The sequence below is a fragment of the Podarcis liolepis genome (genome assembly GCF_965112155.1).
Source record: "Podarcis liolepis genome assembly, chromosome: 11".
Classification (NCBI taxonomy): domain Eukaryota; kingdom Metazoa; phylum Chordata; class Lepidosauria; order Squamata; family Lacertidae; genus Podarcis; species Podarcis liolepis.
Genome location: NC_139565.1, coordinates 48382773 through 48401001, shown reverse-complemented (window position 1 = coordinate 48401001; position 18229 = coordinate 48382773). Strand labels below are relative to the sequence as shown.

The window sequence follows — 18229 nt, the reverse complement described above, 5'->3', positions numbered from 1 at the left end:
GTCTAACTCAACTACTCACAATTTGTGACAAACACTCCCATTTCTTGAGAATGTTCAATGTTTTGAATATCTCCATAGCCTGTCTGAATACATGATGGTGTACTATTAACTAAACTTTATGTCTGCAAATGACTCTCTCTAAACGAGGAAGTACACAAAATTGATGAATATGTTCCTATCTGCACAATACATTCATTTATTTATTATTTAAAATCTACCCTTTATAAATGTTATAGTTTTGTCAATGGAGTATCCAAGTTGTTTATACGCAATTCATTTGTAATATATGTGATTCAATAATGTATTAGAAATGAATTTCAAACAAATGACTTGGATACTGCATTAATAAAGTTGTAAAATTTATAAAAGTTAGGATTTTTAAATGAATGTATTTTGCCAATACGAACATATTCATAACTTTTGCAGATGTAATTGAATGTGTCAGTGTTAATGTTTTAATGTTTGCACTATGCACGAGGAGTGCCTTTTGTCTTGTGTATGTGTAGGTTTCTTGCATGTGTTTATTTACCTATTTGGAAAAAAAATAAAAAATACTGCAGCTGAATCATATATAAACCATGATGTATGCAAGCTTCCCAAGACATAGTGTGGACAATTAATAAATCAATTACTGAATAGGAGTTCATTTGATTAATTGACCCCTAATTTAACCCCCAATTTAAACAAATAAAATATCTGCTGGATTGTGATGTTTATATTCTAAATCCTTTGGCAATATGTTATGGCTGTAAATACAATTTGCTCGTCTTTGCACATTTTTCACATTGATAATTGTCTATGGGGAAGATGGACTTAACGGTGAAATTAATTCTTACTCAGTCTTGACTGCAGCATTCCACACTGATTGCTGGATGTATCATTAAGTCTCAGAGAGCCACTGCCTCTTTCAGTCCAGGATGATGATGCTTTATTAAATAAAAAGAGCCTGCAGTTGATCTAAAATGGGGAAATTTGATAAAATGGTCAATTCGGACATACACACACATTTTTTAAAAAAACTAAAACTTCTGTGTCATTTATATTCTTACTATTAAATAAAAATGTTTGTGGTTTTTTTTAAAAGAAATGGCAATTAAATGTATTACTATAGCTTGTTCACAAAACTTGAAAAGAAAAATAGAACAACCTGTGGGTTATTTTATCACCTGTCAGACAACTATTGGGTACCTCATGGTTTGTTTTAACAAACCATGGTTTGTGTTATGTGCAGACCCGGCCATGGCCTGTTTTTCAAATATAACAGAAATTCCCCACCAATAAATCTTTTAGGAAAATATATACCTGTAAGACATTGTGCTCTGTTTCTTCTCCTGTAGTAACTTCAACTTTATCCAATAAATATCTTTGTGTCGGTTTGCTAGATACATAAGCAGCAGCTGATTCAACTAGTGTTGTATCCTTGGCAAAAAATGGCGCTGTAGAGAAAGGAGAATAATGGAAAACCCTCAGGCTTCTATGAAAGGAAAACCTTGCAGTTTTATTGGCAGCCTGGCCACCATTTTGAATTCTCCACCTCCATCTAGTACGCTGGCTGAGACCCTACCTGCCTGAGCACTGTCCCACCAGAGCAGTACAAGCTCTGGTTATCTCTTGCTTGGACTACTTCAATGGGCTCTATGTGGGGCTACCTTTCAAGGTGACTCAGAAACTACAATCAATCCAGAATACGGCTGCTAGACTGGTGACTGGAAGCAGCTGCCAGGACCATATAATACCAATCCTAAAAGATCTACAGTGGCTCCCAGTACGTTTCCAATCACAATTCTAATTGTAATAATAATAATAATAATAATAATAATAATAATAATAATAATAAGTTGTTCCTGGATGCCTGATTATCGTCTTCCAAAGCAACTACTCTATTCCGAACTTAAAAATGGAAAGTGTAATGCTGGTGGTCAACAAAAGAGGTTTAAAGACTGTCTCAAGGCAAATCTAAAAAATGTAGTATAAACACCAACAATTGGGAAAAAGAGTTTGGATTTGATATCCCGCTTTATCATTGCCCTAAGGAGTCTCAAAGCAGCTAACAATCTACTTTTCCCTTCCTCCCCCACAACAAACACTCTGTGAGGTGAGTGGGGCTGAGAGACTCCAGAGAAGTGTGACTAGCCCAAGGTCACCCAGCAGCTGCATGTGGAGGAGTGGGGAAGCAAACCCGGTTCACCAGATTATGAGTCCACCGCTCTTAACCACCACACCACACTGGCTCTTGCCTGCAAGCACTCCAACTGGAGAACAGCCTTTACCAAAAGTGTCATGGGGTTTGAAGACACTCAAACTCAGGACGCAAGGGAGAAACGTGCTAAGAGGAAGGCACGCTTGGCAAATCCACACCGTGATCAACTCCTGCCTGGAAACTGGTGTCCCCACTGTGGAAGGACGTGTGGATCCAGAATTGGCCTCCACAGTCACTTACGGACGCAATGTTAAAACTGTGTTTATGGAAGACAATCTTACTTGGTTATGAGTGATTGCCAAAGAAGAAAAAGTATTCTTCTGAGGAGCTGAAGAATGGCAGCCAACTCACAGACAAAAATGCTGGAGACTATTCAAGTAAAATCCTGAAGAGTGGCTTTTTTTCAGGGTGGGGGAAAGAAAGATTTCAGAATTTTTTTCAGAAAAATGTCATCTGAGAAATTTCCACTCAGTTCTGAGAGAGAGAGCATGATTTGTATGCAGTTGGACACAGGCTCGGACCCAGCATCTAGAGTCTGAAAAGGATCAAGCAGTAAGGGATTGGAAAGTCACTACCAGCTAGAGCAAAGAACACTGGTCTCAACTCTAGATTCCTGTAGAGAACCTTTGACCCTCCAGATGTTGCTGAAGAAAACACACATCAGCCCTAGGAAGCATGGCCAGTGGCGAGGGATGTAGTTGTAGTTCATCAACATCTGGAGGGCTATAGGATCCCGACATCTGCTGGAGTTGAACAGCAGAACAGTCTGAGGGCAAATCCACACCAGAAACTTGAAGCACATCCCACATGTGTTTGAAGCATGTGACCTCACCCAGAGAAACCTGGGGACTGTAGTTTTCACCTCATAGTGCTATGATTTGCAGTTCCCTTAAACTACATTTCCCAGGATTCTTTGGGGGAAAGTCACGTGCTTTTAAATGTGTTTTTGGCTACGCTTCATAATTAAGTGGGTCTTTTCCCTTGGATTACCACATGCAATCACAATATCATGAAGTGCAAAATGAAAGCTGCACGGTAACAAGTTAATGTTATTTATTTGGTAAGAAAGATCACCTACTTGTCTGCAGAGACCTGGTATGAAAACCTATAGGAGACGTGGATTTTTTCCCATTGTTGCCACTTTCAGAATGCAGCTCTGAGGATTTTGCTGGCCTCTAGGAAAATTACAGGAAGGCATTGCAAGTGACAAAATCAGAACTACAACTGGGAGCATTTCAGATGCTGATATTTTACTTATTTTTAACAATTTAAAAATGAATGGCATTGTAAAATATGCAATGAGTCAAGGAGCAGGTTATACTTGTATGATAGTATCCTGATTTTAATAAAGCAGGATAATGTGCAACTTTTGCAAACATCCTGTAGTAAAATATTCCAGGAATATTTTAGTAGTAAAATAATCCAGCAGATAATTCTCCTCCACAAGAAGCCTTGGTATACATTAGATTCTGGCCTATGTAAATTGAATTGGGTATCATTTTACTCTGATTTTAAAGTGTGATTTGTTCACTGTACTAAGCCAAGCATTATATCAATCTTTGCACAGAACATGAATAGTATCCTGCCTTAACTAGAATTATGAGAGCTTTTTGAACTGTTCTAAATTAAGGGATATCTATAGTAAAGTCAGAACTTATAAATTACTGTATTGGAACGTTGGATACAGACTTATCTAAGTCTTTTTACATGGTTTTCCCTCCCCAGAATGAGAAACAAATCTTTAAAACATACCAAAACTCTTTCTACTATATTTTCTCCAAACACAAAGTCAGAATTTCTACTGCTTGAGAAAGTTCTGCCTTCAGGTAGTTGGTTGCTTAAAAAGGAAAAAGAAAGAGTCAGGGAGAGAAGAAGCCTAATCAACTTTTGAAAAAAAGAAAATACAAGTAAATCCGATTCACATATACAGTGGTGCCTCGCAAGACAAAAAGAATCCGTTCTGTGATTCTCTTCGTCTAGCGGTTTTTTCATCTTGCGAAGCAAGCCCATTGACGGATTAGCGGATTAGCGCTATTAGCGCTATTAGCGGCTTTTAGTGGCTTATCTGCTGATCGGATCAGCTGATAAGCAGCTTAGCGGCTTTGAAAAAGGGGGGGGAGGAAAAAAACCCCGCAGGAACTCGCAAGACATTTTCATCTTGCGAAGCAAGCCCATAGGAGATTCGTTTTGCGAAGCACCTCCAAAACGGAAAACTCTTTCGTCTAGTGAGTTTTCCGTCTTGCGAGGCATTCGTCTTGCGGGGCACCACTGTATGTGTATCTGTGTTTGTTTTCCTGGAGTCCTGCCAGAAAAGCCTAGTGTCACCAATTATTATTTATTTTATGAATTGCTTATGATGGGGCATCCATTTATTGAATGCGCTTAAAGCAGATGGAAAACAATTGCATATATAAAAACCATTAAAACATTTGGCTAATATGAAAACAATTTAAAAATAAGGAAAAAAATAACATAAAACAATTTTTAAAACCAACAGGTATGTATATAAAATCAATTTCAATTCCAATACGGATATTAATACAAATATCAAATCCAATACAAATGCAGACTACTTTTGAGTAGACCGTGTTGGAACCATTTGGATTTTATAGGACACCTCTTTAGGGCAATAGCTAGGGTGGCCACGTTTCAAAGCCAGATGTTCTAAAGTAGCGGTTCTCAACCTGTGGGTCCCCAAATGTTGTTGGACTACAACTCCTATCATCCCTGAGCTCTGGCCTTGCTAACTAGGGGGTGATGGGAGTTGTAGTTCAACAACATCTGGGGACCCACAGGTTGAGAAAGGCTGTTCTAAAGCCAGAGAAATGATAACTGGGCTGTTCAGAAGATCCCTCCATAGACTGATAGCCTCTGAGGTCCTCTAGTCCAATCCCCTTGCTCAGCGCAGGCCTCTGGCAACTAGAGTTTCCCTGACAGATGGACATCCAGCCTCTGCTTAAATACAGCACAGCACCATCCAAGACAAACAGTTCTTGCCATTACACAGTTTCTCCTAATGTTCAGCGGAAATCTGCTTCCTTGCTGTTTCCACCCATGAGTTCTAGTCCCGCCATCTGGAGCAAAAGGGAACAAGTCTGCTCTGCCATCTGCAGTGACAGCCTTCCAGATAATTGAAGGCAATGATCATATCTCCCCTTGATCACCTTGTTCTCCAGGCTAAATGTACTCATCTCTTTCAACTGCTCCTCGTAGGACTTGGTTTCCAAAACCCTTTGTCATCCCGGTCATCCTGTTTGCTTAATGTCTAGTTTCCCAACAACTCACTTAACCTGTAGCATCCAGAACGAGGCAGAGTTCCATGCATTTAGTCAACACCTGGAAGCTGCTTCGGGGCCAGAACCACCAATCTTGCCCCCAAATATTTCTTCTCAGGATGCCCACATACCACTGCAACGTCAGAAAAAGGGAGTCTTCATGTGTACAGTGCAACTGTACACCTGTAGGTTCTCCATATTATCAGGACCCCTGTGAGTTTGGGGTTTCTGATGGTGTGGGCAGCCTATGCATTTATAGCTCTTTGTGTGTGGACTTTGCTTTCTGATATTATGTGGGCATATGGGAGTCTGGCAGGAATGTACACAGACAATCATGGACAGGGTCCGTTGGCAAAGGGGGTCTTTATTATTAAAGATACTTAAAAAGAAGAAGTAGGCTACTTGAGTGAATGTTTCGTTTCTTCCAGAACCATTTGCCACCCCCCAAAATATTTCACTTAGCTTACCTTATTGTTTCAAGGCCTGAAATATGAAGAGATGGAAGCGGTTTTTCTGAGTCATCTGCCCACAAACAGGTGTCTCCAGATACCTAAAAACAATTAAACCAATTTGGCTTTTCTTGTTTTCTGAAAGCGTACACCGTTGCTGGATATGGCGAGTGGCACCTTCAATTACCCTACCATAGGGGTGTTGTGTCTGCGGGCCACTATTCACCCCCCCTTTTTTCAAATTTTTAAATTAATTTTCCAAGTTTATAACAAATAAAACACACAAATAAAGAAAAAAGACATTAAAATACTAAAAAAGGCAACAAAAACAAACGTGTAAACACCTAATACTTTAAGACCTAATTTGATTTTCATTGTTAAGTGACTTCTTCAAATCCCTCCTTACTGAGTTTCATTGAATCACTTTTTTAACAGCTCTCTAATATCCTCTTTCTAATCAAATTGACACCTTTAATTTTCAATCTTCTCTTTTCATAATTACCGTATTTTTCGCTCTATAAGATGCACCAGACCACAAGACGCACCTAGTTTTTGGAGGAGGAAAACAAGAAAAAAAATACCGTATTCTGAATCTCAGAAGCCAGAACAGCAAAAGGGATCGCTGCGCAGTAAAAGCAGCGATCCCTCTTGCTGTTCTGGCTTCTGTGATAGCTGCGCAGCCTGCATTCACTCCATAAGATGCACACACATTTCCCCTTACTTTTTAGGAGGGAAAAAGTGAGTCCTATAGAGCAAAAAAACACGGTATCTAAATCCATAGTATTTTACAATTCGTTCTTACTCTAGTCCTAGGCCCATTTGATACTTTCAAGTAACTTCTACTTATCGTGTTACAATATTTGGCTAAATAGTCTTTAAATTTCTTCCAATCATCTTGATATTCCTCTTCTTTCTGATCGCGGATTCTTCCAGTCAGACCAGCTAGCTCCAAAAAGTCTAACATCTTCATCTGCCATCACTATCCACCCCCCTTAACCAGTCCTTCAAACTCCAGCAGGACCTTGCAAGGAGAGGGAGAGGACGCGAGGTGTTGCAAGTCGCAAGCCAAATGGTATAAAGCTGCTGCTGCCACCACCTCCTTTCCCTGGGTCAACCCTCGAATGGGGTCAAAGGAGGAGAACCCCCCTTCGATATTTACCAGGTTGCCCAACCCTGTGTCACTTTACCGTGACGCAGACAGAAATCCAACAGGTAGTGTGTATCACGTGGTCAGGCACCAGTTCAGCTTCTCCGGCAAATGGCACAAAATACAAAAGGCAGAAGTCCTTTTCCAAATTTATTGAAAAAGCCACTCAGTAAGTAAAAGCTTGCACACTTCTTTAAAGGTTACAAACAAGAAAAATAAAAACGTTGCGCAGTATAACTGACTAAAACATACTCACAAAGTAACAGTTCAAAACACGGCAAGTCATCAATGTTTCTTTGCTGGTCAAGCACCCTCAGGCGCAAAACACCAGGGCATAGTGGTCTGCAATTTGCATCTCAATTCCTCAAACTTTTATCCTTGAGGATCCCACTGGAGAAGGGGTTTAGGGACCAATCATTTCTTTTGGTTAATTACCAAATACCAATGGCTGTATGATGGGACTATAACTCCTGATTGTCAGGAGACCAAGACAGCTGAACTTTGTTTATGCTCAAAGAACCTTGAGATCAAAAGGTACTCCCTTCCGTCCCAGACTCGTACCAGGCTTTTTGAGCTGTAAATTGCCTGATAGCCTTTTCACACCCATTCCACATCCGAGCTCCCCAACTGTCAGAATTTACAAATCAGATAACATCTTCTTCCTGCCCAAAGACAGGAGGCAATTTGATTCTCACTTCTAAAGACAGGGAGCCTGCAGTTAAAGAGACCAAACCTTTGTTTCCCAGAAATCCACAGCTTTAAAGGTAAAGTGACCCCTGACCATTAGGTCCAGTCATGACCAACTCTGGGGTTGCGGCGCTCATCTCGCTTTATTGGCCGAGGGAGCCAGCGTTTGTCCACAGACACCTTCTGGGTCATGTGGCCAGCATGACTAAGCCGCTTCTGGCGAACTAGAGCAGCACACGGAAATGCTGTTTACCTTCCCACCGGAGCGGTACCTATTTATCTACTTGCACTTTGATGTGCTTTTGAACTGCTAGGTTGGCAGGGGCTGGGACCGAACAACGAGAGCTCACCCCATCGCAGGGATTCGAACCGCTGACCTTCTGATCAGCAAGTCCTAGGCTCTGTGGTTTAACCCACAGCGCCACCCGTGTCACCGCAATGCCTCACGCCTACATGAACCAAAGTTTTAACAACTTCACTACAAGGGGCATTAAAAATAGATGGAATGCTAGCCAGAACAGCTTTAAAATGCCATTCACACCAGAACACAAACTGGTCCCCTTATTTCAATGGAACTCAGGAAATACTTGGCTTGGTTTGGTCATCTGCCCCCACTGCCAGTTTGAGTGCCTTTAAGAACTGCACCTGGAAGAATGGCAGATGAAGGTGATTGACTACATAGAATTCGCAGAAATGACTGGCAGAATCCGAGATCAGGGAGAAGAGTCGGTGAAATAAGACTGGAAGAAATTTAAAGGCTATTTACAGAAATATTGTAAAATTAATGAATGTTAGAAGGATGTTGGAAAGAAACTAAGTGGTTTCCAGCTGTAATGCTTTAGGAGATACGAAAAAAAAAAGGTTTACAAATGGGTAAAAGCTTAATGGTAAGGATTTGCTGAACTAACAAATTGAACTGGAATACAAAGAAGGGAGGTATGAGGAGGTCCGGGAAAATAAGTGTAAGGAAGTTACGTTATGGAAAATTAATGTGTTTTTAACTGTTTTTATTTTGTATGTTTTTTTATTTTTCACTTTTTTTGTTATACCTTAAAAACTCTTAATAAATATCTTCTTTAAAAAAAAAGAACTGCGCCTGCTGCATGAGCCTGTCTATTATGATCTGCCTCAAGGCCAAACTACATGTGGAATCCATCACACGGTTTGCCCATCATTTTTCTTTTGCAAAGGGCCAGTGTGTGGTCCTCAATCTGGATCAGAAACACTGGCATGGAGATGCTTAAAAAAAGGAGGAGGGCACAACTTTACCCCCTTTTGTGGTCCAGCTTCAGTAAAGGGGCTACATGAAAGCTCCCACTTCAGATCTTTGCCTACCACATGCCCTAAAGGGGTGCAGCATGGCTTCTTGTGGCTAATGTGTGAGTACAGTGGTACCTCAGATTAAGAACTTTTTTAAAAAAAATAATATTTATTAGAGTTTCAAAGAAGTTACAAAAAAGAAAAAAAAGGAGAGCAGAAAATACAAAATACAAGAAAATATAAACAATTAAGAACATTTCCATCTTTCCATGTCTTATCTTTCATTTACTTGTTTCCCTGACCTCCTCACGCCTCCCTTTTTTGTATTCTAGTTCAATTAAGTATTTCAGCAAATCCTTTCCGCTTAGTTTTTATCCTAATAATTTATCTTAGTGTACTATAATTTTACATTCACGTTTCACCACTTAAAAAATCAGTTTTTACCTAATCTTTTATATCATTTCTGTTAAAACCACATTGCTTCATTCCTTTTTTTATAAAATATTTATTAAAGTTTCACAAATTATACAGACAAACACAACAATACAAACAAACACAAACAAAAAAAGAACAAGTATAATTTCAAACCCTTATTTTCTTATAACTTACTTCTCCGACCTCCTCATACCTCCCCTTTCTGCATTCCAATTTCAAATTTTAATTCAGCAAATCCTCTCCCTTAAATTTATCTAATTTTTAACCTTTCTTTTCTTTTAACTTAATCCTTACAACTGTAATCCACTTAATTTCTAAACCAGCATCATTCTAACATTCATTAATTTTGCAATGTTTCTTAAGATAGTTCTTAAATTTCTTCCAGTCTTCTTCCGCCGTCTCTTTTCCCTGGTCTCGGATTCTGCCGGTCATTTCTGCCAGTCCCATATAGTCTATCACCTTCATCTGCCATTCTTCCAAGGTGGGTAGATCTTGTGTCTTCCAATACTTTGCGATGAGTATTCTTGCTGCTGTTGTAGCATACATAAAAAATGTTCTGTCTTTCTTTGACACCAATTGGCCGGCCATGCCCAGGAGAAAGGCCTCTGGTTTCTTAAGAAAGGTATATTTAAATACCTTTTTCATTTCATTATATATCATTTCCCAGAAAGCCTTAATCTTTGGGCACGTCCACCAAAGGTGAAAGAAGGTACCTTCAATCTCTTTACATTTCCAACATTTGTTATCAGGCAAGTGGTAGATTTTTGCAAGCTTGACTGGGGTCATGTACCACCTATAAATCATTTTCATAATATTTTCTTTTAAGGCATTACATGCCGTAAATTTCATACCGGTGGTCCACAACTGTTCCCAGTATCTTGTGCCCACAATATCTTGTGCCCACTTAATCATAACTGATTTGACTGTTTCATCCTGCGTATTCCATTTCAACAGCAAGTTATACATCTTTGACAAATTCTTAGTTTTGAATTCCAACAACTCTGTTTCTAATTTTGACTTTTCCACCTGGAAGCCAATTTTCCTGTCCAATTTATAAACCTCCATTATCTGATAATAATGAAGCCAATCTCTCACTTTGTCTTTCAATTTTTCAAAACTCTGCAATTTCAATTTGTCTCTTTCTTGTTCCAGAATTTCGGCCATTTGGCCTCCATATTAAGCTTTTTCAAAGCTTTCGCTTCCATCGGTGATAACCACCTGGGGGTTTTATTCCACATTGCTTCATTCCAACATCCTTCTAACATTCCAGGATCTTGCAATGTTTCTGTAAATAAATTTTAAATTTTTTCCAATCTTCTTCCACCAACTCTTCACCTTGGTCTCGGATTCTGCCAGTCATCTCCGCCAGTTCCATATAGTCCATTACTTTCATCTGCCATTCTTCCCGAGTGGGTAAATCTTGTGTCTTCCAGTATTTTGCGATGAGTATTCTTGCTGCTGTTGTTGCATACATAAAAAAGTTCTATCCTTCTTTGGCACCAATTGGCCGACCATGCCCAGGAGAAAGGCCTCTGGTTTCTTCTGGAAGGTATATTTAAGTACCTTTTTCATTTCATTATAGATCATCTCCCAGAAAGCCTTAATCCTTGGGCACGTCCAACAAATTAAGAACTTAATTTGTTCTGGAGGTCCGTTCTTAACTGAAACTGAAACTGTTCTTAACCTGAAGCACCACTTTAGCTAATGGGGCCTCCCGCTGCCGCCGCCACACCGCCGCTGAGCGATTTCTGTTCTCATCCTGAAGCAAAGTTCTTAACCCGAGGTACTATTTCTGAGTTAGCGGAGTCTGTACCCTGAAGTGTCTGTACCCTGAAGCGTCTGTAACCCGAGGTACCACTGTACTGCAATACTGAACTAGTACCCAGTCCTTGTACTTCTTTGCAAGACATCTGGGAGATAAAAACCCAATGCCATAAGGTATTATGAGTCATGTATGGAACAAGGCTTCCTATGTGTGCTATATTTTACCTCAGTGTCTGATTCGTGTTTATCCTCCAGGACATTTTCAATCTCAATCTTCTCTACCGGTTTGCGCAAAGGAACTTGCGGCGGTTGTAAGATGGCAGGCCTTAAAACATCCCGTTGTACATTTGTTGAAGGAAGACCTTGCAGAATAGAGAGAAACAGGGATTTTGTAAAAAATTGTTATTTCTTGTTGCACACTCTTCTTGTACAAGGGTTTCTTAAAGTCACATAAACGAAGGAAAAACTAATCCTTAATTATGATAGTCATGCCAACTGAACTTCAGTCTTATTTTCACACTAGGAACATTGCAGCTAGGTCACAGAATCACGAGGCTACGCATATACAATATATTTGAATCACACATCCACTCTGGCTAAGAATCATGGGAACTGTAGTTTGTTAAGAGTTCTAGGAATTGTAGTTCTGTGAAGGGTAAACTACAATCCCCAAGATTATTTGGGGAGAATGTACTTTAAATTGATGGTTTGTGCACAGCCATAATTTGAAGGGTTTTCAGCAGAGCCTGGGTGGACACTTATTAGGGAAGCTCTAGTAGGAGGTTTCCTGCATGGGCATGCAGTTGAACTAGATGACCTTGAAGTGCCTTCTAACTCCATCCTTTCTAGATTTTTGGAGGGAAGGTGGTTAAAAACATATTTTGCCCTTACATCTGTCTGCTAGAGCCAAAGCATATTTTGCAAATTTTCAAAATCCCACATGCATGGAAAAGCAAATAGGTCACAAAAGGGGCGCATGGTATACATGGTAAATTGAGAGATATATGATATGCCTGAACAACGGGTTTAAATGAGGTTCCTACAACCCTGTCTGCACAATCTACAAGTCCTAGAAACTTCTTTCCAGTCTAGTTCCATGATCATCCACAAGCTAGGGGGCAGTGTGTCATACATGGCAGGATTTCATGTACAATAGAGGCTTTTCCGTAGTAATACCCTCTACTTCCTTCACTTCTAGTCCATATAAAGGGGCCTATGTAATAGCCCCATATAATGGTTCCATTAAAGGTAAAGGGACCCCTGACCATTAGGTCCAGTCGTGATCGACTCTAGGGTTGCAGCGCTCATCTCGCTTTATTGGCCGAGGGAGCCAGCGTACAGCTTCCGGGTCATGTGGCCAGCATAACCAAGCCACTTCTGGCAAACCAGAGCAGCGCACGGAAATGCTGTTTACCTTCCCGCCGGAGCAGTACCTATTTATCTACTTGCACTTTGACATGCTTTCAAACTGCTAGGTTGGCAGGAGCAGGGACCGAGCAACGGGAGCTCACCCCGTCGCAGGGATTCGAACCGCCGACCTTCTGATCGGCAAGTCCTAGGCTCTGTGGTTTAACCCAGAACGCCACTCGCATCCCACAATGGTTCCATTACACTGTAATAACTGTACCTTTTTCTGTTTCTTTCACAGCAGTGTTCTTTTGTAGTAGCGCTGAGGTCATGAATATGTTATTCTTCTTTACTGTAAAACAGTGCAAAGTGTTTAGCTAAATTGGTTTTCTTTTTTCCTCTTTCCTCTTTTTGTTTATTTTGTACTGAGTTTTACCAGTGAGTCAAAACTCCCTCAAGCACTGACAAAATAATAATAATAATAATAATAATAATAATAATAATAATAATAATAATAATAATACTATACTGGCCTACTAAATCACTGTTTAGTCATACTTTAATTTACCTGGCTGGGGTGGTGGAAATGTTGGGAGGATGTTAAAGGAAGATGATCTTGCTCTTTTGGGGGAAAGCACATTTTCTGGAAACACAAGAAGCAAATCATAATTTTCCCCAAGGGTATTTTACACTTATAACTTAAGCAAATGTAATTATGCCAGCATGTAAACACAATTATAGCACCATGTTTCTTTGATAAAAAAAACTTGGCGGATATATAGACTAAGGCAGCCTTTCCAAACTTGCTACCTTCCATATATTTTTGATTCCAACTCCTATCAACTGCAGTCAGGGTGACCATCCCCAATGGTCAGGGATGATGCAAATTTTATCCAAAACATCTGGAGGCCACTTGGTTGGGGAAAGCTGAACTAAGCTTGAGATTATTCTTACAGTTTCTGCCCTACAACCATTCACATCCCACTGTTGTCCATTTCAAGCTATGCTTAACTAAGTACAGTGGTACCTCAGGTTAAGTACTTAATTCGTTCTGGAGGTCCATACTTAACCTGAAACTGTTCTTAACCTGAAGCACCACTTTAGCTAATGGGGCCTCCTACTGCCGCTGTGCCGCCGGAGCACGATTTCTGTTCTCATCCTGAAGCAAAGTTCTTAACCTGAAGCACTATTTCTGGGTTAGCGGACTGTGTAACCTGAAGCGTATGTAACCCGAGGTACCACTGTACCTTTGAAATCAGTGGGAATTAAAACGTACTGTTCAGCATTTAATTCCTACTGAGTGAGTACAATTTGAAACCAGGTAGAATAAAGGGTTTACTCTCAATGTACAATACAGTACTGGAAAGGGAAATGGGCAAAGAAGTCATACCTCTGTATGACTGGGAGTCGGAAGTTTGAAAAGAAAAAGATGACGATCTTGCACGTTTTCTGGAACAACCAGTGGAAACTAAAAGGGGGGAAACATAGTACACATCATCATGCACTGCAATTCCTTTCAACCTCAGCAATACAACAGCCCAAAGGAATCAAACCCAAGGCTACACAGCGTGGCATAGTGGTTAGATTGTCAGACTAGGATGTGGGAGACCAAGGTTCAAATCCTCCCTCAGTTCACCGTGTTAAGTTGTGGGTGAACATATCAGACGACACAGCGATTCTTCAAACAGCTCTTGTTTATTCACAGGCCAGGACAGAACTGAACTGAAGGGTTCAGTCCGCCTGCTTATATAGAGCTCCAGTACAATGTAACTGTAACAATTTTCTAAAACTATCCAATCACTGAACGTCACTTTCGATCCCTTATTTGCATAACGATCTACAGTATCCCCCTGCTGGCCCAGGGTGAGAACTTCAGTACATAACACAACGGGTGACCTTGGGCCAGCCATTGCCTCTCAGCAGCCTAACGTACCTCACAGGGCTGTTTGGGAGATTAAATGAGAACCATGTATGAGAGCTTGAGCTCCTTGGAGAAGCAGGTGGGAAATAAATGCAATTTTTTTAAAAAAGCAATAAAGACTCTACAACCTGAAGAAAGAGACAAAGCACATGCTTTCGTAACCCCCCCCAAAATATTTAATACAATTTATTATTAAAATAATAAGATCCTTGCCACTTTCCCCAGGTGGTAAGGACCTATGTGGTCAGTCCTCTACATGGAGAGAGGCGGGGCTGTTGTGGGGATTAAATGATGAGCATGAGAACCGTGTATTGCTTGGGGAAAAAGATGGACTATAAATGCAATAGTAAATAAATAAATAAGGCTGTCTTGTGATTGTCAGAAGATGGCTGATAAATCAAGGGTTCTCCCTAAACAAGGGTGGATTATCCTAGGGTTACAAGTATATTATATTTGAATAATTAAATTATAATTAAAATCTACTGCATGTTGAGGAAGTTGTCCAAGAGAGAGCACACTCTTGTCCATATCCCACCGATGACTAAGATAATCACATGTCCTGGTTTGCAGAGGGCAGAGAACAGCCCTTTATTCAAAAGGCTGAATAAAACATGTTTTGTAGATATGGCTCTTTTTTCATAGGAATGCAGGTGCTGGGTGTGCAGGGACCCTACTTACAAAAAAAGGGACAAGAATATATGTAGCTGCTTAGTCTCAGGTTTGATGCCATATCAGATTTGGTGCCAAACCAGAAGCAATACAGATATTTATTGACATGAAAAATCCTGAGGCCGAGGATTGAATCTAGGTGATGTGTTGGTGCTCTGGGTTGGTGACTAAGGTGAATACCTATCTGTTAAATAAAAACAATACTATGTACTTTACAACCAGTTGGTGTTGGAAGCTTTCTTAACAAAAATAAATGATTACATTAAAAATACATACATTGTTATTATTTTATTTTTAATAAAGTAATAATAATAATTTTAAAAATGTGCACCCCACCCTCAAGGCCATTATTTATCATAATTATCCTACTTTCCAAAAACGTAACACTTCTTGAGATGGTTTGGCCCCTTTCTGTTTTAACAATACAAATTCCACAAATAGTTTCCATATCTCCTCAAAGTCATTTCTCTTCCATGTTCCCCTTCCTACTTTGACAGCACACGTTAATTTATCGTTAATCGCTATATCCCACACCTCTTTATACCACTCTTCTATTTGGAATCAACCTTGCTTTCCCCATTTCTTAGCTAGGATAATTCTTGCCGCCTGATTACCTTTTTCGGTATTGCACACAGGATCTTCTGCAGGCCTCTGGACAGAAAGAGAGAGTAGTCAGCCCTCAGTTGAGGATTGCCAGATGTCAGTTATTTTAAGAGAGACCCCTAGTTGGACACTGGTTTTTACAGGCCCTGGAAATATGTGTAACAGAATGCATAGCAGAAACTGAGGCTCAGTCTAGATCATGAACAGATGTTGTTGGAGATCAGTTTTCATCAGCCCCAACTCAGTGGCAAAAGTAGACAGGGCAACAAATGTGACTCTTAGCCTTGTGCAATAGACTATTTTCTACACACACTCACACTTTCATCTGTCTCCTCCATCCAGACCAGCAAGAGATATTAACAGAGCTTAACAACTTATTCTAGCCACACAAAAACACTCAGTGTGTAAAACACAGTCACCGAGGGGACATGGGCTGGGGAGAGGGGAGTGTCCTAGGAAGACTTCCAGGGGGCAGAGACCTCGAGGGTTGCATTTGCCCCCAAGACCTGAGATTCCCCACCGCTGCTCTGCATGCATTCAGAGTACAGTGGTACCTTGGGTTAAGAACTTGATTTGTTCCGGAGGTCCATTCTTAATCGGAAACTGTTCTTAACCTGAAGCACCACTTTAGCTAATGGGGCCTCCCACTGTTGCTGCGCCGCCACTGCGCGATTTCTGTTCTCACCCTGAAGCAAAGGAGGTCCTGCAACTCCCACCTTGCACCCCAGATGTGTTCTCAGGAGAAATGCAAGAAGGGGAGGCTTCTATTCGTACCTTGCAAGGGCGTTCCATCTTGAAAACAAATATGGGCTGTGCAATCACGGATCTGCCTTGGGAAAGAAGAAAGACTCTATATTAAACAGTGTGTGAATTCAAATAATGTTTCCTTTTGCACAATATAAATATAACATGTTTTCAATGATTTGGGATTTCTGAACAGAACTCAGCTATTCTGGGAACGCAATATTTCATCTTTTGATACCATGCCCTTTTCAAATCCATGCCATCCCCTTTTCTGTTCTCTTTCGGGGATGCAGCTGTACTATATTAAAAAATGTTTACGTTTGTATTCTCTAAAGCAGCTTTGTACTAGATGGGGGGGAAATGTGTTTATAGTTGTGTACTTTGATGTTTCTATTCTCCAAAACAGGTTTGGGACCTTTACCTAATGATAGGGACGGTTCTGGTAGCAGGAGCAGCTTAGATGGTGCTCCAGTTGCCCCATAATCACCTTGTTTCAACATAGGATGTGTGGTCCAATTCAGCCATTTGCCTGACTGGGGCCTCAGAAAGTGGCAGGGAAACAGCACCCAGAAACACCTCTTACAACGACTTGTTCATCTTGAAGGACAAGTTGTGGGTCATCCTCTCAGCCTCAAAGAAGGTGCCTTTGCCCCACCTGTGCAACATTAACATACATCCACCCAATCGCTTTGCTGTTTCTTGGCCCACTGGTTTCCTTTGCAGTGGAAACCTGCGCTTCAGCCTGAGTCCATTGCCTCTGGCTTCTCTTTGGGAGTGTGTCCCATGCACACACCCTCTTTTCATCCTCACCCAACGGCATGGGATGCCTGCACAAAGGTCCGATTTCCATGTCATACAAAACTATTCTATTTCAACATCATCTATAGGACCTTCTGCAGATACCATTTTAGCAGGTGATCCATTCAACACACTATAGCAGGGATTAGCAAACTTTATCAGCAGGGGGCTGGTCCACTGTCCCTCAGACCTTGTGGGGGGCCGGACTATATTTTGGAAAAAAATATGATTGAATTCCTATGCCCCACAAACAACCCAGAGATGCATTTTAAATAAAAGCACACATTCTACTCATGTAAAAACACCAGGCAGACCCCACAAATAAACCAGAGATGCATTTTAAATAAAAGGACACCTTCTACTCATGTAAAAACACGCTGATTCCCAGACCGCCTGCAGGCCAGATTTAGAAGGCAATTGGGCCGGATCCAGTCCCAGGCCTTAATTTGCCTACCCATGCACTATAGAAATTGGGCCTTCAGTGTCCTGACACCTACCATGTGAAATTCTCTCTTATTAAATATTAGACAGGTGCTGTCCCTTTCCCAGTCTGCATCTGTATTGGAACTATTTCCAGATTTTTTAGGTGTATCAATTAATGTTTTTGCTGCCCTGGGCCCCTATGGGAGGAAGGGCAGAATATGAATTTAATTAATAATGATAATGATAGTAAGTGTTGTTCTCAAATCAACAGCAAGCAATTTTAGGTGCTTCTCTTCATCTTCCTAAAAGTAACTTAATAGATGTAACGGCAGGGTTAAAACTGAGCAAGGATGCAATTATGGCCCATGTACCCATCTTTAAACAAACCACATTGGTTATATATGCAACTCTATTTAAAGAAAAGGAATAATGAACTATTTCTCCTGAGCTGTTAATGATTACAGCTCAGTCAAATTGCACAGAGGCAGAATTCTGCATGTGGAGGTA

General features: G+C 40.6%; 1 protein-coding gene and 1 long non-coding RNA gene across 7 annotated transcripts in view; one reads left to right on the top strand and one right to left on the bottom strand.

The window, feature by feature from the left end:
• Positions 1-18229, bottom strand: part of RANBP3L (RAN binding protein 3 like) — a 45182-nt gene that overhangs the window by 13440 nt on the left and 13513 nt on the right. For 3 of the 6 annotated variants that reach the window (XR_014517251.1, XR_014517252.1, XM_083466092.1), the window contains exons 2-12: positions 16532-16587; positions 15769-15805; positions 13955-14032; positions 13133-13207; positions 12845-12916; positions 11443-11579; positions 5943-6025; positions 3953-4037; positions 3279-3375; positions 1303-1436; positions 837-957 (exon numbers count right to left, since the gene is read on the bottom strand). Coding sequence is in view for 3 of the 6 variants with exons in the window: in XM_083466092.1 (XP_083322218.1) it covers positions 837-957; positions 1303-1436; positions 3279-3375; positions 3953-4037; positions 5943-6025; positions 11443-11579; positions 12845-12916; positions 13133-13207; positions 13955-14032; positions 15769-15805; positions 16532-16587 (975 nt within the window). In the remaining 3 variants the exon portion in view is untranslated. The remainder of the gene's footprint in view (positions 1-836; positions 958-1302; positions 1437-3278; positions 3376-3952; positions 4038-5942; positions 6026-11442; positions 11580-12844; positions 12917-13132; positions 13208-13954; positions 14033-15768; positions 15806-16531; positions 16588-18229) is intronic. The other 3 variants (XR_014517253.1, XM_083466093.1, XM_083466094.1) reach the window with 2 other exon arrangements.
• Positions 1-18229, top strand: part of LOC310689107 — a 50766-nt gene that overhangs the window by 29644 nt on the left and 2893 nt on the right. The window lies entirely within an intron of this gene.